Consider the following 23,008-nt stretch of genomic DNA (forward strand, 5'->3'; position numbering starts at 1 on the left):
TTCCTGAAACATTCCCAAATGGATTAAAGTATGAATCGGAATGGCCAAAGTATTTTTGCTTTAAATATTGTTCCCTTTTCTTTATTCTCAACAAAACAGCCCATAAAGCACATTGGCTACTTGGACTTTCCCAATCTGTTCATCCAGTACAAAGTCTGAGTGAGCCACAACATATGCATTTGCAAACACAGATCAACAGCCTCATAAAATTCATATCACAAAATTTTTAAATAACATTACATATTAAAATAACACATATATCTGCTCTAAAAATTAGAACCATGCTCCATAAAATCCAATCTGTCTCATTTCAAGGCTTTGCCACAGTATCAGTAATAATGAAATAAATTTTGCTATAGCTTCTGTCCTCCTCTCATCAGACCACAAAAGAAGATTTGACAGATGGTAATCAGCACAGTAACCAGGCAAAGTAACGCTAAGTAGCTAACATGTTGACTCTTCATAATTTTGCAAATGTTTTCCTTTTAATAGCTATTATTTCTCTATCCTGTTATCTATTGGTCTTCCATTTTTAAAAATAAGATACCCTATTCACTCATGACCCACTAAGAATACCTCAAAAACTAACACATCAGTTATTGCAGAAACTTTTATAGATTATAACCTACTTTTATCACTTGTATGAAGTATTTTTCTTTGGTGTTACTCATTGGCTGAAGAAATCACCTCCAGTTCACAGATAATATGTCACAATAAACACAATTGCCTTAAGGTGTCACATCCACCCACAATATCTCTAGCTGAGGGGAAGGGCTGTAACTCAGGGATACAGCAACAGCTTGGCATAGAGAAGGTTGCATAGAGAAGGTTCAACCCATGGCATCGCCAGTTAAAAAGATGAGGTAGGAGGTGATGTGAAACAGGGGTAGTCAACCTGTGTTCCTCCAGATGTTCATGGACTACAATTCCCATGAGCCCTGGCCAGCAAATGCTGGCAGGGGCTCATGGGAATTCTAGTCCATGAACATCTGGAGGACCACAGGTTGACTACCCTTGATGTGAAAGACCTCAGCCTGAGGCTCTGGAGAGCCACTGCCAGTCTATATAAGCAATACTGACCTCCAAAGACCAATGTTCTGATTTAGTGTCAGGCAGTTTCATGTGTTTCAAAAACAGCCATCGATATAGGTCAAGAAGTAGTTCTGAGAACAACAGGCAAAGAGCCACGGTATCTTAATGTGGCATCCAAGATCAGAAACAAGTAATCTTATTGACAAATGTTCAGTCAAATTTTGTGTACTATTACTATGGAATGTAAGAGCCCCTTGTGGCGCAGAGTGGTAAGGCAGCAGACATGCAGTCTGAAAGCTCTGTCCATGAGGCTGGGAGTTCAGCCTTCCATCCTTCCGAGGTCAGTAAAATGAGTACCCAGCTTGCTGGGGGGTAAACGGTAATGACTGGGGAAGGCACTGGCAAACCACCCCGTATTGAGTCTGCCATGAAAACGCTGGAGGGCATCACCCCAAGGGTCAGACATGGTGCTTGCACAGGGGATACCTTTACCTTTACTATGGAATGTATTATTTTCTACATCATCATGATAACGATCTTCAACTATGGAAGGAAGAACCCTCAGAAATCTTATACAACACGGCTTCCTTGATAAACAATGGCCATTAATATTTAATGGCAATATGTTTCAGGTGGACAAATCCCTATCCATGTCTATTCGATGCCCAAACTATTTGATGCCTTCTCCACCCATGCTCACCATGCTGATCCAATTTTTGTATCATCAGCAAATTAACTAGATCACAGCTTGTCCTTCAATAAAGGCTGCTTTTATGTATTAAAACAACAGAGATACTCTTTACTGTGCATTGTACAATCCTCGCACCTCATACTCCACCCAGCTGGACACAAAAGCTCATCTTGCACATATACTCTGCATTCTGTGTGTTTTTAAACCATCTCTTATCTATTCCTTATGAGTCACCAGCAGCATGCAATTTAAAAACAAGAGACCACGCGGCTTTTTACTGCTTTCTAGAAATTCAAAAGCTGTCCCAGTCATTCCATCCCTAGAGGAATTTAATGAAGCTTGAGCTGGAAAGGTTCCTCCCTTTTATCAAATGGTGGTGAGGATGTCGATTTGATTATTTCAACACCTGCAATCTGACAGTCTCCTTAGTAAGTTTCTTCCATAATTGTCAAAAATAATTTGATTAATAAATCTATTAGTAAAGGGTGACTGAATATTTGCAGCACATCCTATTTCTGAAGCTGGCTAACAGAGACATCCCGATAATAATGCATATGCCAGTTGCCTGTTAGACAGCTGAAACCAAGATAATGCAGTTTAATAAAAACAGGGAATGTCCCTCCCTGCTTCCGGCATGATAAGCATTTTTGAAACAGCCCATATGCCTACAAATGGAAGCCGTTAAGGTGACAAATATCCCATCAAAGGCATGCTCAACTGCAAGCCATGAGTGGCTACAGCAAATGTGGGTTAACATGTGGAATGGCATCAGGAATTTGCTCCGATTCACTGACTGTCCAGTGACAGGGCAAATTCCTGGTGCCACATGATCCTGGCACCAGCCTGGGGCCATCCCAGGCTTAGCCTGACTCAGGTCCTCATTTGTCTCATGGCAAAGAAATGCGGATCCCGGACATCAACAGGGCCTATGTTGGCCAGGGCCATCTTGAAGGGAAGAGTTGGCCCGTCCAGCCCAGCTCCTCCCCACACTCACTGGGGTACAGCGTCCCGGACAAAAAATGCTCGTGGCGGCTCGGTAGCAGAGCCGCCTCAGGAATTTTTAAAGTTTAGGAACGCAAACAAACAAAAAAGGCCTACACCACCCCACAATGTGGCAGAACCTTGCTGTTCCAGCTGCTCTGCGGCAGCACAAATCCAGGGTGGACGAGGTGTGATGGGCCAAATGCTCCCCCATATGGGAGTGAGAAGAGGTAGGGCAACTTGCCCTGGCTCCAACACCAGGTGGCAGCCTGGCACGGAGCCTCCCTTGCAATAAATGTCCAGCAGATGTTAATTATGCTACTGCATAGTCTATAGAAATTGTCCTACCCATCTCGCAGTATTTGTAATGAAACAAATAGAACCCTGCTAATTCACAACAAGAAATATGTTACCCTCTCAAAAACATTCAGGTTTACAAAAAAACATCCTAAAAAGTTTGCTTGTTCTGTTTGTCTGGCTTAAGTTTAGGATTAACTATTATTCCCAATAGTAGGCTGAGGAATTAGTGGGGTACCAGAAACCATTTCCTTGTGACACAAGGATCTGATGCTTGATGCTGAAACATCTTGAATGTAAGAAGTGTGGGGGCATCAAGGAGAGGTGGAACAAGAGGCTAGTCTCTTCTTTCAACCTTCTGGATTCTTCAGAAAGTTCAGCCCAGATATAAACTGCCAGTGGTTCCCACCCCATACCCTAAAACTTTAGCTTGGGTACCAGATGGGTAGAATGCAAATGAACACCTTAAGAAAGGAATGTTAGGTGCCTCCCAGGTAGAATACAAGTAACAGATTGTTATGCATGATTGTTAGTTTTATCTTATCTGACCAACAAGATATCAGCTGCAATCCATTCTGCCCTAAATATACGAAATTAGAAAGTATGTAGGTTATTCCTGTGGTTTGATCAGTAGTTTATCAGTAGGCTTTCTGATAGTTCAGGTTTCATGATGCCTTAAAACAACTGGTACTTAGGAGAGAACCAAAATTAACCTAACTTGCATAATGCTCACCCCATAGTTCCATATTTCCTACTGAACAGCTTCAGAATCTTTCCAATTCTTCTTAAAATGAAAACTTCAGTGAACATTAACCATGGTCAAAGCTGATTAAAGTCAAAAGGAGAAAGTGGTGCATGAATTCAGTTACTGAAAAACGCAGGTGAACCAAAATATTTTAAAAATCAATTGTGTGGCTGGAGTGTGAATTAACACAAGATTTTCTGCAACTTGTTATTATCAGTTTGGATTGAGATTTGTTTATTTGGATATGTAGACTTGGATCCTAAGCAGCGAGGAAGGTCATTTTCCTGCCTTTCCCCTTTCCCATAATCTTTCCGTGTGTGTCCCCCATTGTACTCCTGTGGATCGGTGAACCAAAAGGAACAATGTGGAGAGCAAAATTGGGAGTCTCTAGTAGGGGGTGGGGGTGGGGGGGAATAGACAAAAATCTCTCTCCCAGGCTCCAGAGATGGAAAAGCCATTCCATCTGAGGAGATACTGTTGCACTGACAGAACAGCAGCTTAGGATCCAAGCTGTAGGGTTATTTTCCCACAAAATGCAAAGTTACTTATTGATTAAGCTGTTGAATTTTTTTTAATTTGAAAAAAGATAGAATTTTTGATTTTTCTCTCTACATCTTCTCTTTGGAAGTGCCTCTTACCATTAGAGTCTTCCACTTCTTCAGCAGTAGTGTGGTTCTTGGAGGCATGTTGAGCATGCGAGGTTACAAGGCTGACAATGCGTGGTCTTGGTAGTGTCAGTGCCTTCCCATGCACTTTCAGGGAGTGCTCTTTCAGCTGGCTGATTGTCATGGTGGAAAATGAGCAGGAGGAGCATTTGTAGGCATGTTCACCTGGGTGAGCGAAATAACAGGGAAGTCATCAGCTCACAAGACGAGAGGGAAAAAAATAGGAAAAGAGGTGGGGGATGGGTGGGGTGAAATAGCTTTCTTCCATTGAACTCTGCAGGGAGAATCCCAGAAGCTACTTTCTCTATGTGATCCTAAAAAGGAGAGGAGCATTGTTTTAACAATCCTATTTCGATTGGTCTCTAGGTCAGTACATACAACTGCCGTCATTAATGTGGCTTCTATCATTATGGTGGCTTTCTTCAGACCACAGCAGTAACTAAGCAGACTGGTAATTCAAGCAGGGAAATTACCAAAGCCTAAAGTGGCTATGGTCAGCATGCTGCCTATGTAAAGCAGCTCAGTGACTGATGGCAGCCATTAAGATGGCCAGTGGTATGACCTATGTATTCAGGACAAGAGGCCAGGGTTGAGGTACCGCAGATACTCCTATGAAACACATGGTGTTGCAAGCTGGGAAAATTAGAAGAGTCTCATTACACGTGGCACAATCCAGGTTTCTGTCTTACCCTTTGTAAGTGGAGTGACTGCTCTTGGGACTGCATTTGGCTTCCTGTTTTTACAAACTGAACAATGAGAAATCAAATGTAACCAATTCATGGTTTTTTTGCAGCTGAATATTAATTGTAGTCTAGTCTACCAAACAAAAAGTCTGTTGGCACCTTAAAGGCTAACTCTGAAATAAATGTTTTAAGTCTTTAAGATGCCATTGCACTTTTTGTTTTATTTAACTAAATGTTAGCCAGTTGATGGTGCCATTATTTTAACTACTCTCTCATTACCAGTAGTTTATATGGTAATTAGAGACATTAGGGGAAACTTGTTGCTATGTCTGCTCAGAGGTCTTATTTTGAGGGTTCAAAACATCATCTCAGATTAAAAAAGAACGGCATTTTTAAACTTGTAAAATATGGGGGATTCTATCTGCACCTGGTGCTGAAAATGTAAAGCAAAAATATTAGACTTTGGTCTCCAGTTTAGCTATAATTTCTTTATCGATCAGCAACAACAGGGAGAGTAGCCTCCCAGCTCTTGTCAGCCACTTAATGTGAAGATGGTGTGACTCCCCCATTCTCTCCAACTACCTTACAGAGCCATAAAAGAAACAAGCATTGACAGGAACCACGTGTATTGGGTAATGTGCAAGGAGACCCTCAATCAAGCTACTCATTTATGTTTTCTTAAAAACAAGAAGTGCTGTGGATATATATAACTCAATAGCAGAAATTGGAAAGGCTTTCAAGACCAAGCTTGAAGTAAAGACTGCAAACAGCTAAACAGAAATCTCAGACACAACTCCCTCCCCCCTTCCAACATAATTTCCTAACATAATGAGCAGAATGACCTAACATAATGAAACATGGGACTAAAGGTTATCAGTGGCATAGTTTGCACTTGGGTCAGTTGCGAGCCGGGCACTTGACAATGCTATGAAGATTACAAAGCCAGATGTACACTGCAGAAGCCGAGGCACTGAAGAAAGACATGTAATTACAGACTGGGGTCCAGGCCACAAAATAGTACATGCTTCTGAAGGACATGGGAAGGCTATCATATCATGAAAGCAACAGTGTCCAGATTGGGGTAATAATTCTGCTGAAATAAATGCTAGTAATGTTGCTAAATAAATAATAGTAAACAATAAATAAATAATGCTTAAATACAGAGCACCTTGCTGAAAGTCCAAGATTATTGTGGACTCTTACTGGGCACAGCTAACTTTAAGAAAAACTTTTATACTGTGCACACCAATATTTGACAATTTATCAATGTATATATTCCCTGTTCAGATAATGCCACCTTTACCCTCCACGTCAGGGTACTTCTACTCCTTCACAAAACAGGGTTTATCATCCTCCTCCACTATAGCGAGGCACAAGCAGACAAACTGAGAGACCCTTTGGACTAAAACTTGATAGGAAAGAAGCCTTTCCCACAGATACAAAGAGGTCACACATCCAAAGAAATTAGTAAATGAATGGCTTCTCTTCACTTGTTCATCCTTCACAGTGGAAAGATGAGAAGAACATGCACAAGTCAAGCTCTGCAGCTGATCTCTGAGTCCTGGGAGACTTGGGGGTGGGGGGGGGGGAGATGGCCCCACAGAGTTTATTTAATTATACAGCAAAGGAAGCGTTATAAGAGAGCAATAATGTTTTGCTTAAATAAGATACAACTGGAGTGGGGAGGAATGTATTCATGACAGGCAAGTTAAGTTTATCAATTCCCCCCCCCTAAAACATGATAGTTTAGCTTGCTTGACTTATAGAAAACATAAACACCAGAACTCACAGCAGTATGTTCAGAACGGCTGACAGTGTCCTTCAAGTTCGGGTTTGCAAAATAAGTGATATATCCTTTTTGTAAGAAGTAAGAGGTGCAAGCACAGTCAGCCCTATGTAGAGTTACACCCTTCCAAGGCCACAGACTTCAATGGACTTAGAAGAAGAAGAAGAAGAAGAAGAGTTGGTTCTTATATGCCGCTTTTCCCTACCCGAAGGAGGCTCAAAGCGGCTTACAGTCGCCTTCCCATTCCTCCCCCCACAACAGACACCCTGTGGGGTGGGTGAGGCTGAGAGAGCACTGATATCACTGCCCGGTCAGAACAGTTTTATCAGTGCCGTGGCAAGCCCAAGGTCACCCAGCTGGTTGCATGTGGGGGAGCGCAGAATCGAACCTGGCATGCCAGATTACAAGTCCGCACTCCTAACCACTACACCAAACTGAAGAATGTAACTCTGTATGTGAGATTCTTAAGAGTTGGGAACTAACAGAATTCAGGCTCCAAGACACAGGATACCAATGTGTTGCACTATTATTAACTTTGATGACTGGAACCACATAATGAGATCCTTAAAACTACTAGAGTTTGATTTTACAAAAAGAAGATTCATGATTTGAACATGCATGTCTGATATTTTGATTTATTTTTCTGTATTATGACTCAGGGTCTCAGGTTGTTATAAAATCCCCAAAAGTCGAGCCTCCTAAGGTAACCTTAAAATTCAAATCACAAAGCTACTAGTCTGCCTGTTCACATAAAACAATGTTAGTGGCACAACAGTCCCTGAAGCAGGAGGAGGAGGAAGATCTCTCTCCCATTTACAAAACTCTTGCCCACCTGGTTACCTAGAGGCAAAACTTACTTGATACAGGTAGCCGATCTTCCAAGCCTGGAGGAGCTACTTTCAAAACATTTTCCCACAGCCAACTTAAAATGGAACAATGTTTTTTGCCTCAGTTGGGTTCTGGGAGAAGGCAGACCCTTGTTTACAATAACGAAAACAAACAGAGACCACAGTGACAGTTTGCTTTTTCAGGAGGAGTCATTCCACCATGGTGACAAGTCTCAGTAAAAGCCCAAAGTTGAGGACATTTTCAGGCCCTCTCTGAGAACCAAGATTTCTCCACACGCAAACACATGCCAATGATCGGTCTAGAGTATCAAGGTGAGGATTCATAAAAATAATAACAAAAACCCAAAGTGGTAAATATCAACATTGCCAAAGTTTTGGTAACACATTCCAGAGAAATTAACTGAAGCGAGAGACTGAGGGAGGCAAAGTTAATTACAACGAAAGAATAAAAGCACACGGTCACAGTAATTTTTTAATACGGTTCAACCGGCTTAGAACAACTGCATAGTTCAAAATCACGTACTGACAGGGTGCAATCCCAGGCAGAATGACCTCCTCTAAATCCATTTGAGCCCAGAAGAGTTATAGGAGTCTAGCACTGCTTAGGATTTCAGTGTTAAGTATAGCAAATGCAACTACCATTCTCTCAAGAAAACAGCTGATGCGGTCATACCTTAATCAGTCCATCCATCCATCATGGCAGCTCTGGCCGAACGGAGTAGACATGTGAACATAATAGAGGAAACAGGGAAATGCTAGGCATCTCCACAGAGACAGGTTTACCTCCAGAGGCTCTGAGATTATAAAAGGAGGCTGTGAAAGCCAGCTGGGCCCTCCTTTCTAGTACAGAAATATATCGCACAGTCCCTCTTTTAAGACAGCAATAGAAACATGAAAGGGCACTTAATCAAGGCACAGCAGGAATTGGGCTCAATTGCTCCTACCTCTGGCTCACATCATCCATACTCATTGGCCTATGCCAATAAAGCATGCCCATTCTATCCCAGCTACCCTTGTCCTGTTAGTTCAGGATTATACTGCAGCAATTTAAGTTTGCCTTCAGTGAATGCAGATAAATTATGCACTGGGGTAAGCATAAACTAAGATGACAATGATAATGATAATAATAATAAACAAGAGGATAATAATACTGCCCCAACTGGATGTTAAACTAAATGTAATTCACATGAAGAAGATATGGACTTATATATTTTTTATTTTCTAGAATTCTGCTACTGTCCACAATGCCAATCTTCTACAACACACAATTTTTAGGATTAGTGTGCAGTTTTTAACCAGACATGTACATGCATACCCCTTTTTGGCTCGCAGGAACTGATTAGTGAAAAAACACCATTATTATGTAAAATAAGTTATAATATTTTGCTGGTTGATATATTGGATAGAAAAAACTTTAGCTGCATAATATAAATGTGATAAAGATTATTACATTAGTCAAAAAAGTAGCAGCAGAGCTCATAATATGTTTTTAAAAATCCAATTTATTCCTAATTAATTTCATAAAAGAAATGTATTCACGGTAATATGATGCATTGAAAGGGTCACCACTCTGTTAATTATTTTTTTAAAACAAAACACACAATGTGGACATATTGCAAAATCAACTGGAATTACCAATGAATATCCCAAAGTGAACAGCAAATTTAACCTCATAATGGCATAATAGCCTTATTACATATGAAACAAACTTCACTTAAATACCCTAATTCCTTCACTGGTTATAGGCTCATGGGAATTCTACAACCCTAAAACTCTACACTGTATTTGTACCCAGTACCTGGCAGTCAGAGGTTAACTGCCTCTAAACAAGGTGGTTTCATTGGATGATCACAGATACGACCAATGTATTCTCCATACATTTCTTCAATACTTTTTTTAAAGTCATCTGCACTACAAGGCAACACTATATCTTGTGCAATCAAAAATGGTAGAAAAAGAGTTGGTTTTAAAAACCCTGCTTTTCACTACCTGAATGAGAGCCAAAGACCCATAATGCACGGCATGATCTCTAATAATTTTGTGATCTCTAATAATTTTGAAAATAATTATTGCCTAGACTTGAGATGAAATCACAATAGGAAAATGTCACAAATCAATCTGGTGATCAGTGGGATGACAGATTATCTTCACATCCAAATGCCATTGTGTGCTCACCAAAGTATTGAAACTCATTAAGAAAAGGACTCAACATGAACACCATTAGGAATGATGACAATATTCTTATGTGATTTATTGGCATTGACAAAAACCTGGGGGGATATTCAAATTAATGGAATTGTATGGCACTTCTCAACTATTTTACAACCTGGCAACTGTATGGAATCCAACATTACTGTGGCTATCTTTTAAGCTAGCCAAGACCACTCTATAATACTCAGCACTCTTGATTGCAAAATAAACCCATCAAACTCCCACATGATAAATGTGTCAAATATCTAGACCAGGCTATTGTATATGTCAAAAATCTAGACTAGGTTAACAATGATACTGTAGTCCAAATACTCCCTTACAAGCAAGGCTACATTATGATTTTTGTGTGCCTCTAGGCACTATTACCTTCAAGGGCCCCTCCTACCATAATAATATCAATATTAAAAACTATTTTTGACATACCTTAAAATACTCCAACAATTTAGATTTTTTCTATTTTGGGCAAAATTTAATAGATGTTTGAGAGCCCTAAACATTTCTCTTTCCCCCCCCCCAGATGTTCCAAAAAAATTAAAACATTTTATTCACCTCTAACAGTTTTTTTTTTTTGGGGGGGGGTTCTTACGATTTTAAAAGAAATTAAAACATTTTTGTGGACCCCTAAAAGTATTGTGAGCCCTAGGAACTGCACCTACTGTGCCTAATGTGTATGATGGCCCTACTTACAAGATTTAAACCTTGTTGAAGACATCCATCCGTGAGTTCAGATGCAGTTTCTCAGAGTGTACACCTGCTCTCGGGAAGATCAGCGTGCTGAAAGGTGCATTCAAAGGGTTTGACTACTGCTGAACTGAGGTTTCCTTTGCTCTGACTTAGATCCCCCCTGCTGTGAACTCTCTGAAGCTTCACAGCCCAGAAAAAGTTATTACTTCTATATCTCAGGGTTTGCATAGTGGCAGCAAAAGAAGCCCTGTTAAAGTTTGAGAAGCAGCAACAAAAAAGAAAGTCCACAGCAGCAAACAGACACAACACACAAAACAAAACAACACAAGAAGGCAAGTGGTTTGGGGGAAGTGCTCTGGAAAGCACACCTTTCACTTGTCAAATTTCAAATAAGTTTGAAAGGTTGGTTCAGCACTAATTCCCACTACAATTTTCAACATGTCTGCCTCAGAAGCATCTTCCAAATCAAGTGAAGTGTCCCAAGACTAGACTTTCCACCACTGTTCTGGTGTTCACTCCAACACAACTTGGCTTGCGTGCTCAATTTCCAACTTTAGCTACCATTCTGACTCTCTTGCCAATCTGAAAATCCCCTCACCCCATAAGCCAGTTTTGTTGTCCATGTTGCAAGCTCAATTCCATTCAACACAGGCCCAAGCACCATACCGGCACCCAATCGCGATAACAGACAACAGATTTTAAAGGGCTAAAAATTCACAAGCAAGGACAATAAACTGATAGAAATCACAAGCTGACTCATTAATGGAAGCAGTAAGCAGGAAAGAGGGGACAAGAACCCAGCAACGTTCTTCACTGTGAAATGGAGAAATAGGACTTACCAGCATGTGCTTTGAGGAGATGAGTTTTCAGCCGGCTGTTATAGGAGGACTTGAAAGGGCAGAGCTTGCAGCGGAACGGCTTATGGTGTCCGTGGTGAGCCTGCATATGACGATCCAAACTTGACAAGGGATGTGCAGCACAAGGAGGGAAAAAGAAGGGGATAAATGTGAACCATCATTTCAGCTACGACTAGCTGAGAGGAGAGGGAGAAAACACAGAGCTATAGGCTGTAAGTTGGCAAAAATGCTTATAGGTTCAAGTGTTCACAAAAATGAAGACAGCTGGGGTAGCAGAGTGTAGGATGCAAGCCAAATAAACAGGCAAACTGAAACAAATTTAAATCCTTTCTCATATCCCATGGTTATGAAGAGGGCACAGCACTCAAAAAAGTTGAGGATATCAAATCACGGAAGAGACATGTTTGCTCTGAAGATGACACAGGAGGTTTATGTCAGTGCCAGTCACCGAGCATTACCCTAATTATCAACCAGACCAAAGCTGATTTTGTGTAAACACTGTGTATAAAGAAGCTACAGTGCAATCCTGAACAGAGTTATACTCTTCGAAGTTCACTGAAGTCAAAAGGACTTAAGAGGGGTATATTCCTGCTTGGGCCGGGACTGCTTGTTGAGCCAAAGGACTTACAAAGCACCCTCCAAAATGACCAGAAAACATCCTCTAAATTGAACGGTTCCTATAATTTGAATGGCAACTTGAACATTTATCCAGATCTATTTCATAAACATGTGTCAAATAATAATGAATATCAAGACCAAAAACCTCACTTGTACTACAAACTGGAAGACTGAAACATGTCTGAAAAGATACCTTTTTTCTTCAAGTGCAGTTATGCCTGCAGTATATTAACACAAGGTAGTCATCTGCATTTTCATAATTTATTTCTGAGTAAATAACAACTTCAAGAGCTTTCATTTTTATCCGGGCTTGCCACTGTTCATTGATTTTAATGTTTATCAGACAAAATGAAGATTCAGCAGATAGCTGAGAAATTCTTACTCTCCAGTAGGAGAAAAAAAAAAGATTGGACCCATTTGCAAAAGGCTGAGACTCCATCCTTCTCATGTAAGCAAATTAAGACCCAGTGATAGCAGGGCCACTCTAAATGGACTTTTAAATATACCCTGTAAATCAGTGAGATGACTACAGGGAAATTATAGCTATCCAAGCAAAAGCAGCCTTCTAAAAAGGAACAAAATGGCCAAATGTAAAAATATTAATGCCTATCTTATGGAAGTGTGTGTTTGACAATAAATACAGGACCACATTCCCCATTTGTGGCAATAAAAAAATCAGAGAAGATTCTATAACAAGATGTATTAAAGTATTAGAAATTGCCATTTTAAAATAGGAAGGGGCATATTTTCTGTATGGTTCCTACTGTAAATGGAGAGACATTTGATACATGAAAAGACAACTATTCTAAAAGTAATTCAACAACTCTTTCTTAAAAACTGACTAAGACTCAAAGCCAGAAAAAGGGAGAAGAAATTCCTGACCTTTATGAAAGTGGAACATTTTTAAGATTCAGAAGCTTTAAAAAACCCCACAAAAACAAATACAGCCATATTCCTATCGCCCTGCAAATGTAGCCCCCTAGTGGTTTCATGTCTCTCTTCAGGAAGAGATGAGAAAAATGGTTATTCTTCCAGGAATGCAGCCTGTAGGGTTGGGGGGGGGGGGGGGGGGCAGTCAAAATGTTGTGAAGACAAAAACTGTTCTTGATAAAGAAAAACGTCTATTCAGACTTAAGGTGCATATAGAAGGAACAGCAGATGTGTGATCATCCACCTAAACTAGGAGAGAGCAGACTCCCAATACTCAAGTCAAAGGGAAAAATCTGCACCCATCTTGACAACTCACAAGCTCTCTACAGGCAAAGGAAGTATCTATTCTGAAGGCAGCAAGGTTTGCACGGGGAGCACAAATTCTGTGCTTCCCTAACAGTACTGGAATGGAAACAGTTTGTATTCACAAGGTTTCCCATAAAATCTGTTTATCAGCAAAACTGCCTGAAAGTTTTATTTTGAAGGGTTTTGCTATTGGGTTTAAGATTGCTGGATCTATGTAAGGAACTCCAGCACCTGAACAGTTTGTCACACACTTAGAACTCCACCTGGTTTGTGTTCCCCAACAACAAAAACTCTCACCATTCAAAAAAAAAATGGACACAGGAGAGTGGCTGGAAGCACAATGCTATGGCTTGTATCCATGCTAAGCCCTGACTTGGATGGCACAGGCTAGCAGATCTCGGAAGCTAAGAAGGGTTGCCCCTGCCTAGTACTTGGATGGAACACCACTAAGGGTGTTCAGGATTGCCACACAGAGGCAGGCCATGGCAAACGACCACTGTTCATCTTATGCCTTGAAAACCAGTATGATAGATGTCTGTAACTTCCACTACCACCTCCCAAGCTGATGCCCCCAACAGGATCAGGGTGCCATCTGATAGGCAAGGGTGCCCCAGATATTGCTTGTATCCACAGGCCAGTTGCCCAATTCCTTTAGAATCCCTTCTTCAGTGAAATTCACGCTTGAATTCTAGAAGAATTCCGTGAATTCATGCTTGAATTCCAAGAGAGTCACAATAGGTTGATCTCAGCCCTAGTTGCTGTAACAAGAGGCAGCAGAATACCCATGTTCTTTCTGAAGCTGCATCTTCCACACACACACCCACAACCTGCTTCATTAAGTCAATGAAGGAAACCTGCCAGCTCCTTCACCTGACAAGAGATTGAAACCACAAGATCTGCCCAATTTATACACTAACATCAAGGGAAGGAGGAGGAAAGGTTCTGCTTCTTTTAGTGTCTGCCAGTTCTCTGCCTCTTAATCTGTCCTGGCTCCTCTCCCTAGCCCCACCTATGCACCAGAACTTTTAAAATCAAAGCTGGCAAGCCTCACAGATATTCGTTTCAACATCCTTGATTCCTGAGGCAGCAGAGAAGACAGAGAACCCGTCCCAAACACCAACTGCTTGCCCTTCAGAGTAAACACCTCTTGAAGAGTTAGAACAGCACCAGTGCAGCAAGATCACTGAACAACAGAAGATTTTGTACATGGGTGCAGCCTACAGAGATACACGTTGCTTATCTTTTTTTAAACCATGTAACGTAACATTTGGCTAAATAAAGCATAGTTCCTTTATGTAACGTAACATTTGGCTAAATAAAGCATAGTTCCTTTATGAGGAGCCAAGAGGTAAAAGGAAGGTTTCTTGACTGAGGTTTGGACTAACTAAAACTGATCTGAGACCACACACTGTTTGCTAGTTTGTAAGAAGCAAGAGGCACCATACACAAGTTCTGAACCCCTAATATTCTTTCCCATGAACCAACTTCCCTTTAGTTCTCCCACAGGAGGGTGGTGGGTCATGGAGTTACCTCCCTTTGATTGAATATCCTTATGACACTGCTGTTTCTAGTAACGTAGCAAGCTAATGCTACATAAAGTGCCGCAGATTTCCCCACTAAGCCCTAAATTCAGTGTGAGTGTCCCACCACTCTGGATCAGGGAAGCCTCTCATGAATAGAACCTTTTCTTATGTAAGCTGGTGGCCCCAAAACAACAACGGTGTGCATTCAAGTCACAACTGACTCCCGGAGACCCCGGGACCAGGGGGTTCTCAAGGGAAGAGATGAGCAGAGGCAGACCATATGGTCAATGAAAGCCACATCACAGGCTTCTTTGGATGTTCAGATGAAGGCCTGAGAGAGGAACAGAAGCCTTGTCTCTGCAGGCTTCCAGGTCTCATCTGAAAACAGGCAACATCCATTTGACTTGCAGGGAGATACTGTGTCTATAAGATGAAATCCTAATGGACCCTGTTCTATTTGGGGGGGGGAGAGAATCAACGTGTTTCCTCCTCCTGTTTCTGGACAACAGAACTATGGCAGACAGTGTTCTCCTGAGAACAACAAGCGGAAAGACAGGCACAAAGCCAACAGCATGCTTTTGAAGAGATCCACCACCGATGCGTCAATGGTGGCATTGTGTGTGAGCAGAGTAGAGAGGAGAAAGGCTCAGATTCTGGAGGGGGAGGGGAGTTAAAGGCATCTACTTCAAAGAGAGACAAAAATGTCCTACATTCTCTTCAGGGAACATTTCCTTCTTTCTTTCCTTTTCTACCAAGCAGGAATGAAGAAGGTTTGAAGAGACCATACCTCTCGCCCAAAAGACTCCCTAGAGTCTCAGCATGTTGGTTTCTGCCCCACAAGTGTTATTCACCATGCAATATATTAAAAGGTGTTACACAGATGTCTTTATTAGGTGAAGAAGAATCCTGTGATCCTACCCTTACTTAGAATCATTGAATCATAGAGTTGGGAAGGGCTATACAGGCCATCTAGCCCAACCTGCTGCTCAATTGTCCAACCGCTGCTTGAAGACTGCCCGTGAGGGGGCACTCACCACATCCCTGGGAAGCCAATTCACTGCTGAACTACTCTGACTGTAAAAATTACTTTCTAAACTAGAGGGTGAACTCACTGGGACTTGTTTCCAGGCAAGTATGCATGAAAGAATTCAAAACTTTTTGTGTATAACTGCAGCCATAAAAATTACAGATTGAAAAAAATTAACACATGAAAGTCACAATTCAACACAAACAACCCTGGCCCTGTGTTGGCTGCAGCCAACGGCAGATGTATCTTTCACTCAGAATGTTAACTCATTTTGGTGACCAATGCAGTAACAACCTTCTACCCTAAATCAACTCTGAAAGCCATAGCTTTCATAGAGCTCTGTTCATGTCCTGAAGCAAAAAATGGGCCCTTTCAGAGGTTAGCCCATTCATACCGAAATACTGTCGGTATGTGTGCCCACCATGTTTGATAGGAGCACTGTGTGGACTTTTAGCTTCAGAATGTGCCTGAAAAATCAGGGTCTCAAATAGCAAGTACAAATCTGCTCATTGCCTTTTCAGACAACATGACCATGGCACATGTCAGAAGACTAAAGATAGTGACACTCTTGATACATGCATGTTTGGCTGGCCCCTGGTATGCATAATCATTACATCCAAAAAGGGCTTTGAACACAATAGGAATGCTTATTCAATTGTCTTACTTCCTGATTAGCACTTTGGTTTGCAGTCCAAGATGGCAGTTTCTATTATTTTTGTAATGCAATTTGGGGGGAGATTTTGCTGTCATATCGCAGCTAACTTATGGCAACTCCACAGCATTTCCAAGGCAAAAGACGTTCAGAGGTGGTTTGCCATTGCCTGCCTCCACCATGATCCTGGACTTCCCCATCCAAATACTGACCCTGCTTGGCTTCTGGGATCTGATGGAATTGCTATAGACTGGCCAAACCAAGTCAGGGCTTTGCAGTTGTGGGAACCTACCTGCCTGCTTGTCCTGGAAGAGTCTTCAATAGTCTTCCTCCCCCTCCTGTTCCCCAGACCTCAGATTGGGAGGGTAGGAGGTTGCATTATCAGGTTCCTTCTCCTCCCAGCTTGATTCAACTCCATCGCAGCCTGGAGTCATCAGTCACTATTTCCTCCCTGGCCTGTTTCCTATCTTTTATTCCCTTGCCTGTGCTCTCGCTCCTTTCCTCACCTGTCCCTAGCAGCCCCTCCCCTGGTCTCTGATGGCCACTGGGAACATATTGTGCCCTTCCATGGGGCTGTTTGTCCACTGGCCCCTTAGCCTCTGACCCCCCTCCCGAGAACCAACTACCCTACCACCGTGTTGTTTGTGCCTGTGCATCTCAACCCTGGGTAGCCTGTGGTCTTTTGGAGGGGGGGGGTTCAACAATACCCCTTCCACTTATCTTCACCAGCAGAGAGAGGCCAGTGCCTCTCTCTGCAGGCATCTCTGTGCAGCCTGGACGTGGGGCCCTTACAGGCTGAAGCGCTGCTGTACCTTTGGAGGCTGCCTCCGCCCAACATCCCCAGCCTGGCTGCTGCGGTGCTGGCCTTCTGGCTGGCATCTCCAGCTTCGTGCTGGCTGGAATAGCCAAGAGCAGGCCCTCCCTGACCCTTGCTGTCGGTGGGTGAGTCCTGGATATCAGGGATGGCTCCAGGTGCTGGCAGGGGCTGTGGGGGGTGTCTCTGCTGTTCTCTGGAGGCTCCGGGGCATCCGGGTTCTTCACAGCTGGCTCCACGGGGCCAAGGTTCGCCCCCAACCCTGGACAGTAATTATAATTATTTCACAATTATGCTCCAATTAAAGTGGTTATTCGGTTATAGCCTATAATGATTTTAAAAAGCTTAAAAACTGTACTTCCACCATTCTGGCAGCGCATCCAAGTCTGCCTATCATTCAAAACAGTTGCCAACCATGTAGCTCTGATATTGTCTACTTTGACTGGTAATGGCATTCAGAATCAGAATCACAAAGATGGAAGAGACCACCAAGGGCCATTCAGTCCTGCCCCCCCACCAGGCTGTCAGACATCAGTTCCTTAGATCCCAGTTCCTTAGATCCTTTAACAACAGAAACCTGGATTTTATAACCACTGAGCTACAAACCCTTCTCACTTAATGTAATACCTGGAATCTGTTGCATATAGCTCACCATCTGTGAGTTCTGGAGATGTTAAAAAAATTGTGAGGAATTTTACAAGATTATAGGATCACAGTAAAGGCCAGCTGCCTATGAGTTACAAGTTTTTAGTGCTTATTTAATATTGATAATAATTGATAATAATTGTGTGCTTTCCAGTCACAACCAACCCAGAGTCATGAGCTTCTCCAGACAATAAACACACATGGTTTGCCACTGCCTTTTTCTGTATAGTTACCCCAGTCTTCCTTGGTGGTCTCCCATGCAAGTCCTAACCATGGACAACCCTGCTTAGCTTATAAGCCTTGACAAGATTGGGCAGGCCAGGACTACCCAATTTAACATGGTGTGTGTGTGACATCAAGTCACAGTGAGTTATGATGACCCCATGTGGTTTTCAAAGCAAGAGATGTTCACAGGTGGTTTGCCGTTGCCTGCCTCCACATCATGACTCTGGTATTTCTTGGTCTCCCATCCAAATACTAGCCGGGGTCAGCCCTCCTTAGCTTCTGAGATCTGACGAGATTGAGATAGCCTGCACTATCCAGGTCAAAGTCCATTTAACATTAGTACATCAAAAACATTACATCAGCATTGATGCTTATCTGAATTCCTTATCACACGGGACTGGATCCTACCAGCTTTTCCACCTGATCTCCCCCAATCCTTCTCTGCAGCTCTAGTCCCATCTGGCTTTGGTCTGTTGGGGCCCCAGGAGTCCTGGCACCAGGTTCTCAGTGGTCAGAAAAAAAACTCTCCTCCCTCCCTCTTTTTGCCTGCAGAAAATCTGGTTGGATCCAAACCCCGCTATAAGTGCTAACTGAATGTTAAGATATATAAACTTACTTGTGCCTGAAAGCAGAGACAAAGGAACAATACTGGCAGCTGTACTTGTCTTCACGAGTAAACATGGCCAGTGCCAGGTGACTCCTCTCATGCGATCGTAGACCCTGCATAGACATCAAAACCCGGTCACACTGGCTGCAGTGGTAGCCACCAGGTCTGGTTTCATCTTCCAGTGATGGTCCAGAGTCAGCTTCCGCAAGTTCCACAGTGGCAACACTGCCAGGGTCTTTGGCTCCCTCAATACCCTCCAAGAAAGCTGCATGTGAAGGATCTTCAGCTTCCTGCTAAAAGACACACATCCCCCCAAAGCCATCAATTCTCTCTCTCCCTTCTGCCCTGTTGTTACCTTTAAATCTACGGAAGTCTATTTTTTTTTATCCCTCTAAGAGTAGCATCTCTACAGATCCAGTTATGAGCAGATCCTGAATATATCCCTACAATCTGGAAGAAGATGCCTCTAAAGGAAATACATTGTTTGACTAGACTGGTACCGAAGGAAAAAGCATTGCTTGAACACACACCTTTCCAGGACTGTTTTAAATGAAATCACAATCGTTCATTTCTTTAGATGGAGCCAATACATATTCTAAGGAAATTCTAAGGAAATGGAATCTTCCTTAGAATGGGTGATGCATAATGCTTGCTCCCATCTTTAATCTTATTACCAATATAAAACTAGCACAGAACATTTGCCCCACATTTGTTGAAAATCCTTCAGTTGTATACAGAATTAGCTAAACATTTTTCTAGCCTGCTGTGTAAGCAGCTATATATCTACTATCAACCTAGAGTATTCCAGGTTATTTATTTATTTGTTTGTTTACTAAATACAGCCTAATATCAAAACTCCTTCTCAAGTACAATGGTTTAAGTCTTCCTATATTCAAATCCCTTTGAGTTAATTTGTAGGAGATAGCAATATAGTGTGTTTGGATGGAAGTTCTATGGAATGTTAACAACCTCTTTCCACCCAAAAACACGCAAACCCTAGTCCTAAAGTTCAAAGGGATTGTCAGAAATACGAGTTTAAAATTGTCCTTTTTAGACCCAGAACTCTTACATGCTAGCGTGCTTCTAGACCCTCATTTATAATTTAGTGACACCAGAATTCTCCCTGCCAACTTTTACAAGCATTCAATTGCTCATGAAGAAATATAATCGTCATTACCCCCCCTACTTTGAGACATGCCCCCCCATGGTGCAGCTTGTGACATAGTTAATCAAATTAATTCTGTGAACTGTATGAATTCTGCAAATGGCAGATGTGCAAAGAATTGTGACCAACCTGAAAAAAACTTAGCTGCAACAAGTTAGCACAAATTCTGATGCAAGCAAAGCTGAATTATTCATAAAATTAATATAAACTAAGCAAAGAGTGGGCCTCTTATTTTTACATCATTATTTTTATGCTATTTTGCATATTTCTTTTCAGCTTTAGCTAGTGGGAAGGGGGAGGCGAAGCAAGACACCAGTGTCCTGCCTTTTACCACTGGAAACCTTATTCACCAACTTCTCTGGTTTTTGATATTCCATTAGCCACTGTCCATACACCAGTATTTTTTTTAATACCCAATAAGGACTGGAAAACTGCTTTAAAAATGCAGCAAAGAAAGAGAGAAAGCTGAGGTTCTAAGGAAGCTGATTCTGCGGCATACACTCAGACCTGGATATGCACCTTATATAACACTGTATTCACTGTATATGTTGGAATTCAGGGCACAAAAAGTACACTCACTGTAATGAGTGCTTCTGTACTCCTTTTTGGAAGAGATTAAATTTTTAAAAAGCATAATGGCAACTTAGAACTGCCACAAAGTGCTCCCTGACTAGCAGTCAAACACTGCAACCCCAGTGAAATCAATGGGATGAAACACAAGTAACTGTGCATAGAACTGCACTGGGTCTCAACAGACTGCCATGCACCAGGGCAAAAAGCAAAGTGCGATTTGAAAAAGAAAAAGAAAGGAGAGTCTGTTTTTCTTGTCTGATAACTTCAGCTATGTGCTGCCTGATCCAGAATACCCTGGAATTTAATAACAAAAATGGCTCATTCCCCTTCTCCCACAGGCAATTGTACCGTTAGTTTCCCGAATTATTTCACTCGTCAACTTTCTCACCTTGACTGCAGCAGACACCGCGGAGCCATTCCCGTACTGGACGTGCTTACGGAGATGGTTACAAATGGCTCGAAGAGTTGGATGAACTTCCACACAAAATTTACATTTGTATCCCACAACCTTTCTCTCTTTCAGCTTTGAAACTTCTTCCAAATTACCAAAAGGCTGAAAGGCAACACAATATATGAAACTTACATTTCCCCCCAGAAAAGTCTAATACTGTTTTAAATAACTGGGCTGCAAGACCACAGTGTAAAATAAAATGAGCAATTATATTTGTGGTACAATGTATAGTTCTATGGTGGCATACATATAGCTTTTGTTTCAAGACCCCAGAATGAGTACATCATGCAATCTTAACGTTTACTCAATAGTAAGTCCTTTTGTATTCACAGAGGCTTACTCCCAGGTAAATATGTACAGGACTGCAACCATGTAGTGCTTCAATGGGCTCAGAAGCATATAGTTCTGCTTGGGACTAGCTTAAGAGATGTTGAATCTTGTGAATCACGTAGAAAATCCCAATTCAAGTTTGCATACTTCTATTAGTTACATGGAATTAAGTCATGGAACACATCAGCTGACATTTCCTGGAACATGTTTGTGCTACAACCAGGTCAACTTCTACAGCTTTCTGGGGGCAAATCTGAGAATTGCATGTGTGTGTCTGTACATGCAAGCATATGTATACCGCATGCTCTACGGAAGGGGAATTCTCAGTACCTTCACCAAATTTACTTTTCCAGGGTTTCTTACTCCATAAAAGAACTGTTATTCATGCAGAAGGGAACTGATTTTCAACTAAGGGAAATATATGTAAAAAGTCTGAGATCAAGATCTCTGTAAAACTGGGTTCTTTGCATGAGTGATTCAAGGATTTTATCACAAACATGTAGTAATACAGATGACATGTAGTGTACTGGATTTTCCTTCCTTTCTTTCAGAACCATGGTTCAAAATAGTTCCAAAATGAAGCTTGCTGGCGTATGTCCAAGGCAGACTGAGACCTGTTCCCTAGGCAGTCAGTCTACTCCTGGACATTCTATTTGGGACTTGTGGCTAGGAAGTCAAATTTTCCCCATCTTGACCTCCATGACCCTTTTTATGCATCTCTTCACTCCCATCATTCCTCACCTTTAATACCATTCTGCAAAACAGATTCTCAAATTTAATCCCAATGGTAGGCGAACCAGTCTGAGGATCATCAGACTCCAACAGAGATCCCATTTAAGAATTGCACTCTCAGCAAACCAAATCTGGGATTAAATTCAGTTGCTGTGGATTCACTAAGATGCATTTACAGGGTCCCCGCTATTCTCTTTGACCAACATGGTGGCAGCCTCCGAACACAAAGCACAAAAGGTGGTTAAAAACCAATTAGTTGATCACATGCAGTTCAATTTTAAATGGCGGCTCCTACCGAGCTGTTGTTCCAGAATGAAATCGGTAAAACAAGGAAATATTCGGTCTGTAGTTCACCAGGAACATGATCTCAATCTATTGACTTCAAGAAATTTGAAATGGGTTGTATATGATTTATGTGATGAGGGGAGGTGGCATGGTACAGCCTGATCTCGTGAGAATTTAGAAGTTAAGCAAAGTCAGTACTTGCATAGGAGATCACCAAGGAAGACTCTGCAGAGGAAGGCAACGGCAAACCACCTCTGCTTCTCACTTGCCTTGAAACCCCCTTGCTGGGGATGCCATAATTGCAAATTGACAGCACTTTACACATGCATACATGTGATTATCATGCTGCCATGTCTTCTCAATGACACTGCTAACAAGATTCTTCTAGCCATGTCAATATTTGGGAACTGGGAAAGGAACCACTAAAGATAAGAAAAAGCACTCATTTTCTCATGCTAGACAGGGAATAGAATTTGGTGCCAAAGAGAAATTAGCTTTGGAATTAGGAAGGGGAGGAGGCGGGACGGGGGTGGGGAGAACATGCCAGGAGTCTGCAGAACGGTGGAAGAAATGAAAAGAAGGGAGTGTAATCAAGCTGCAATGTTTAATTGACTTAGGGCATACTGGCACACTAAGTGGTTGGTG

The 23,008-nt window shown here is 41.9% G+C and overlaps 1 protein-coding gene across 10 annotated transcripts in view; it reads right to left on the reverse strand.

Moving 5' to 3' along the window:
* ZNF462 (zinc finger protein 462) overlaps positions 1-23,008 on the reverse strand; it is a 163,424-nt gene that overhangs the window by 51,329 nt on the left and 89,087 nt on the right. For 4 of the 10 annotated variants that reach the window (XM_077345357.1, XM_077345358.1, XM_077345359.1 and 1 more), the window contains 5 exons: positions 20,954-21,118; positions 18,837-19,120; positions 17,349-17,612; positions 11,463-11,581; positions 4,385-4,576 (listed from right to left, as the gene is read on the reverse strand). In XM_077345357.1, coding sequence (XP_077201472.1) covers positions 4,385-4,576; positions 11,463-11,581; positions 17,349-17,612; positions 18,837-19,120; positions 20,954-21,118 — 1,024 coding nt within the window. The remainder of the gene's footprint in view (positions 1-4,384; positions 4,577-11,462; positions 11,582-17,348; positions 17,613-18,836; positions 19,121-20,953; positions 21,119-23,008) is intronic. The other 6 variants (XM_077345361.1, XM_077345362.1, XM_077345365.1 and 3 more) reach the window with 6 other exon arrangements.

This window comes from Paroedura picta, chromosome 7 (genome assembly GCF_049243985.1).
Source record: "Paroedura picta isolate Pp20150507F chromosome 7, Ppicta_v3.0, whole genome shotgun sequence".
NCBI lineage: Eukaryota > Metazoa > Chordata > Lepidosauria > Squamata > Gekkonidae > Paroedura > Paroedura picta.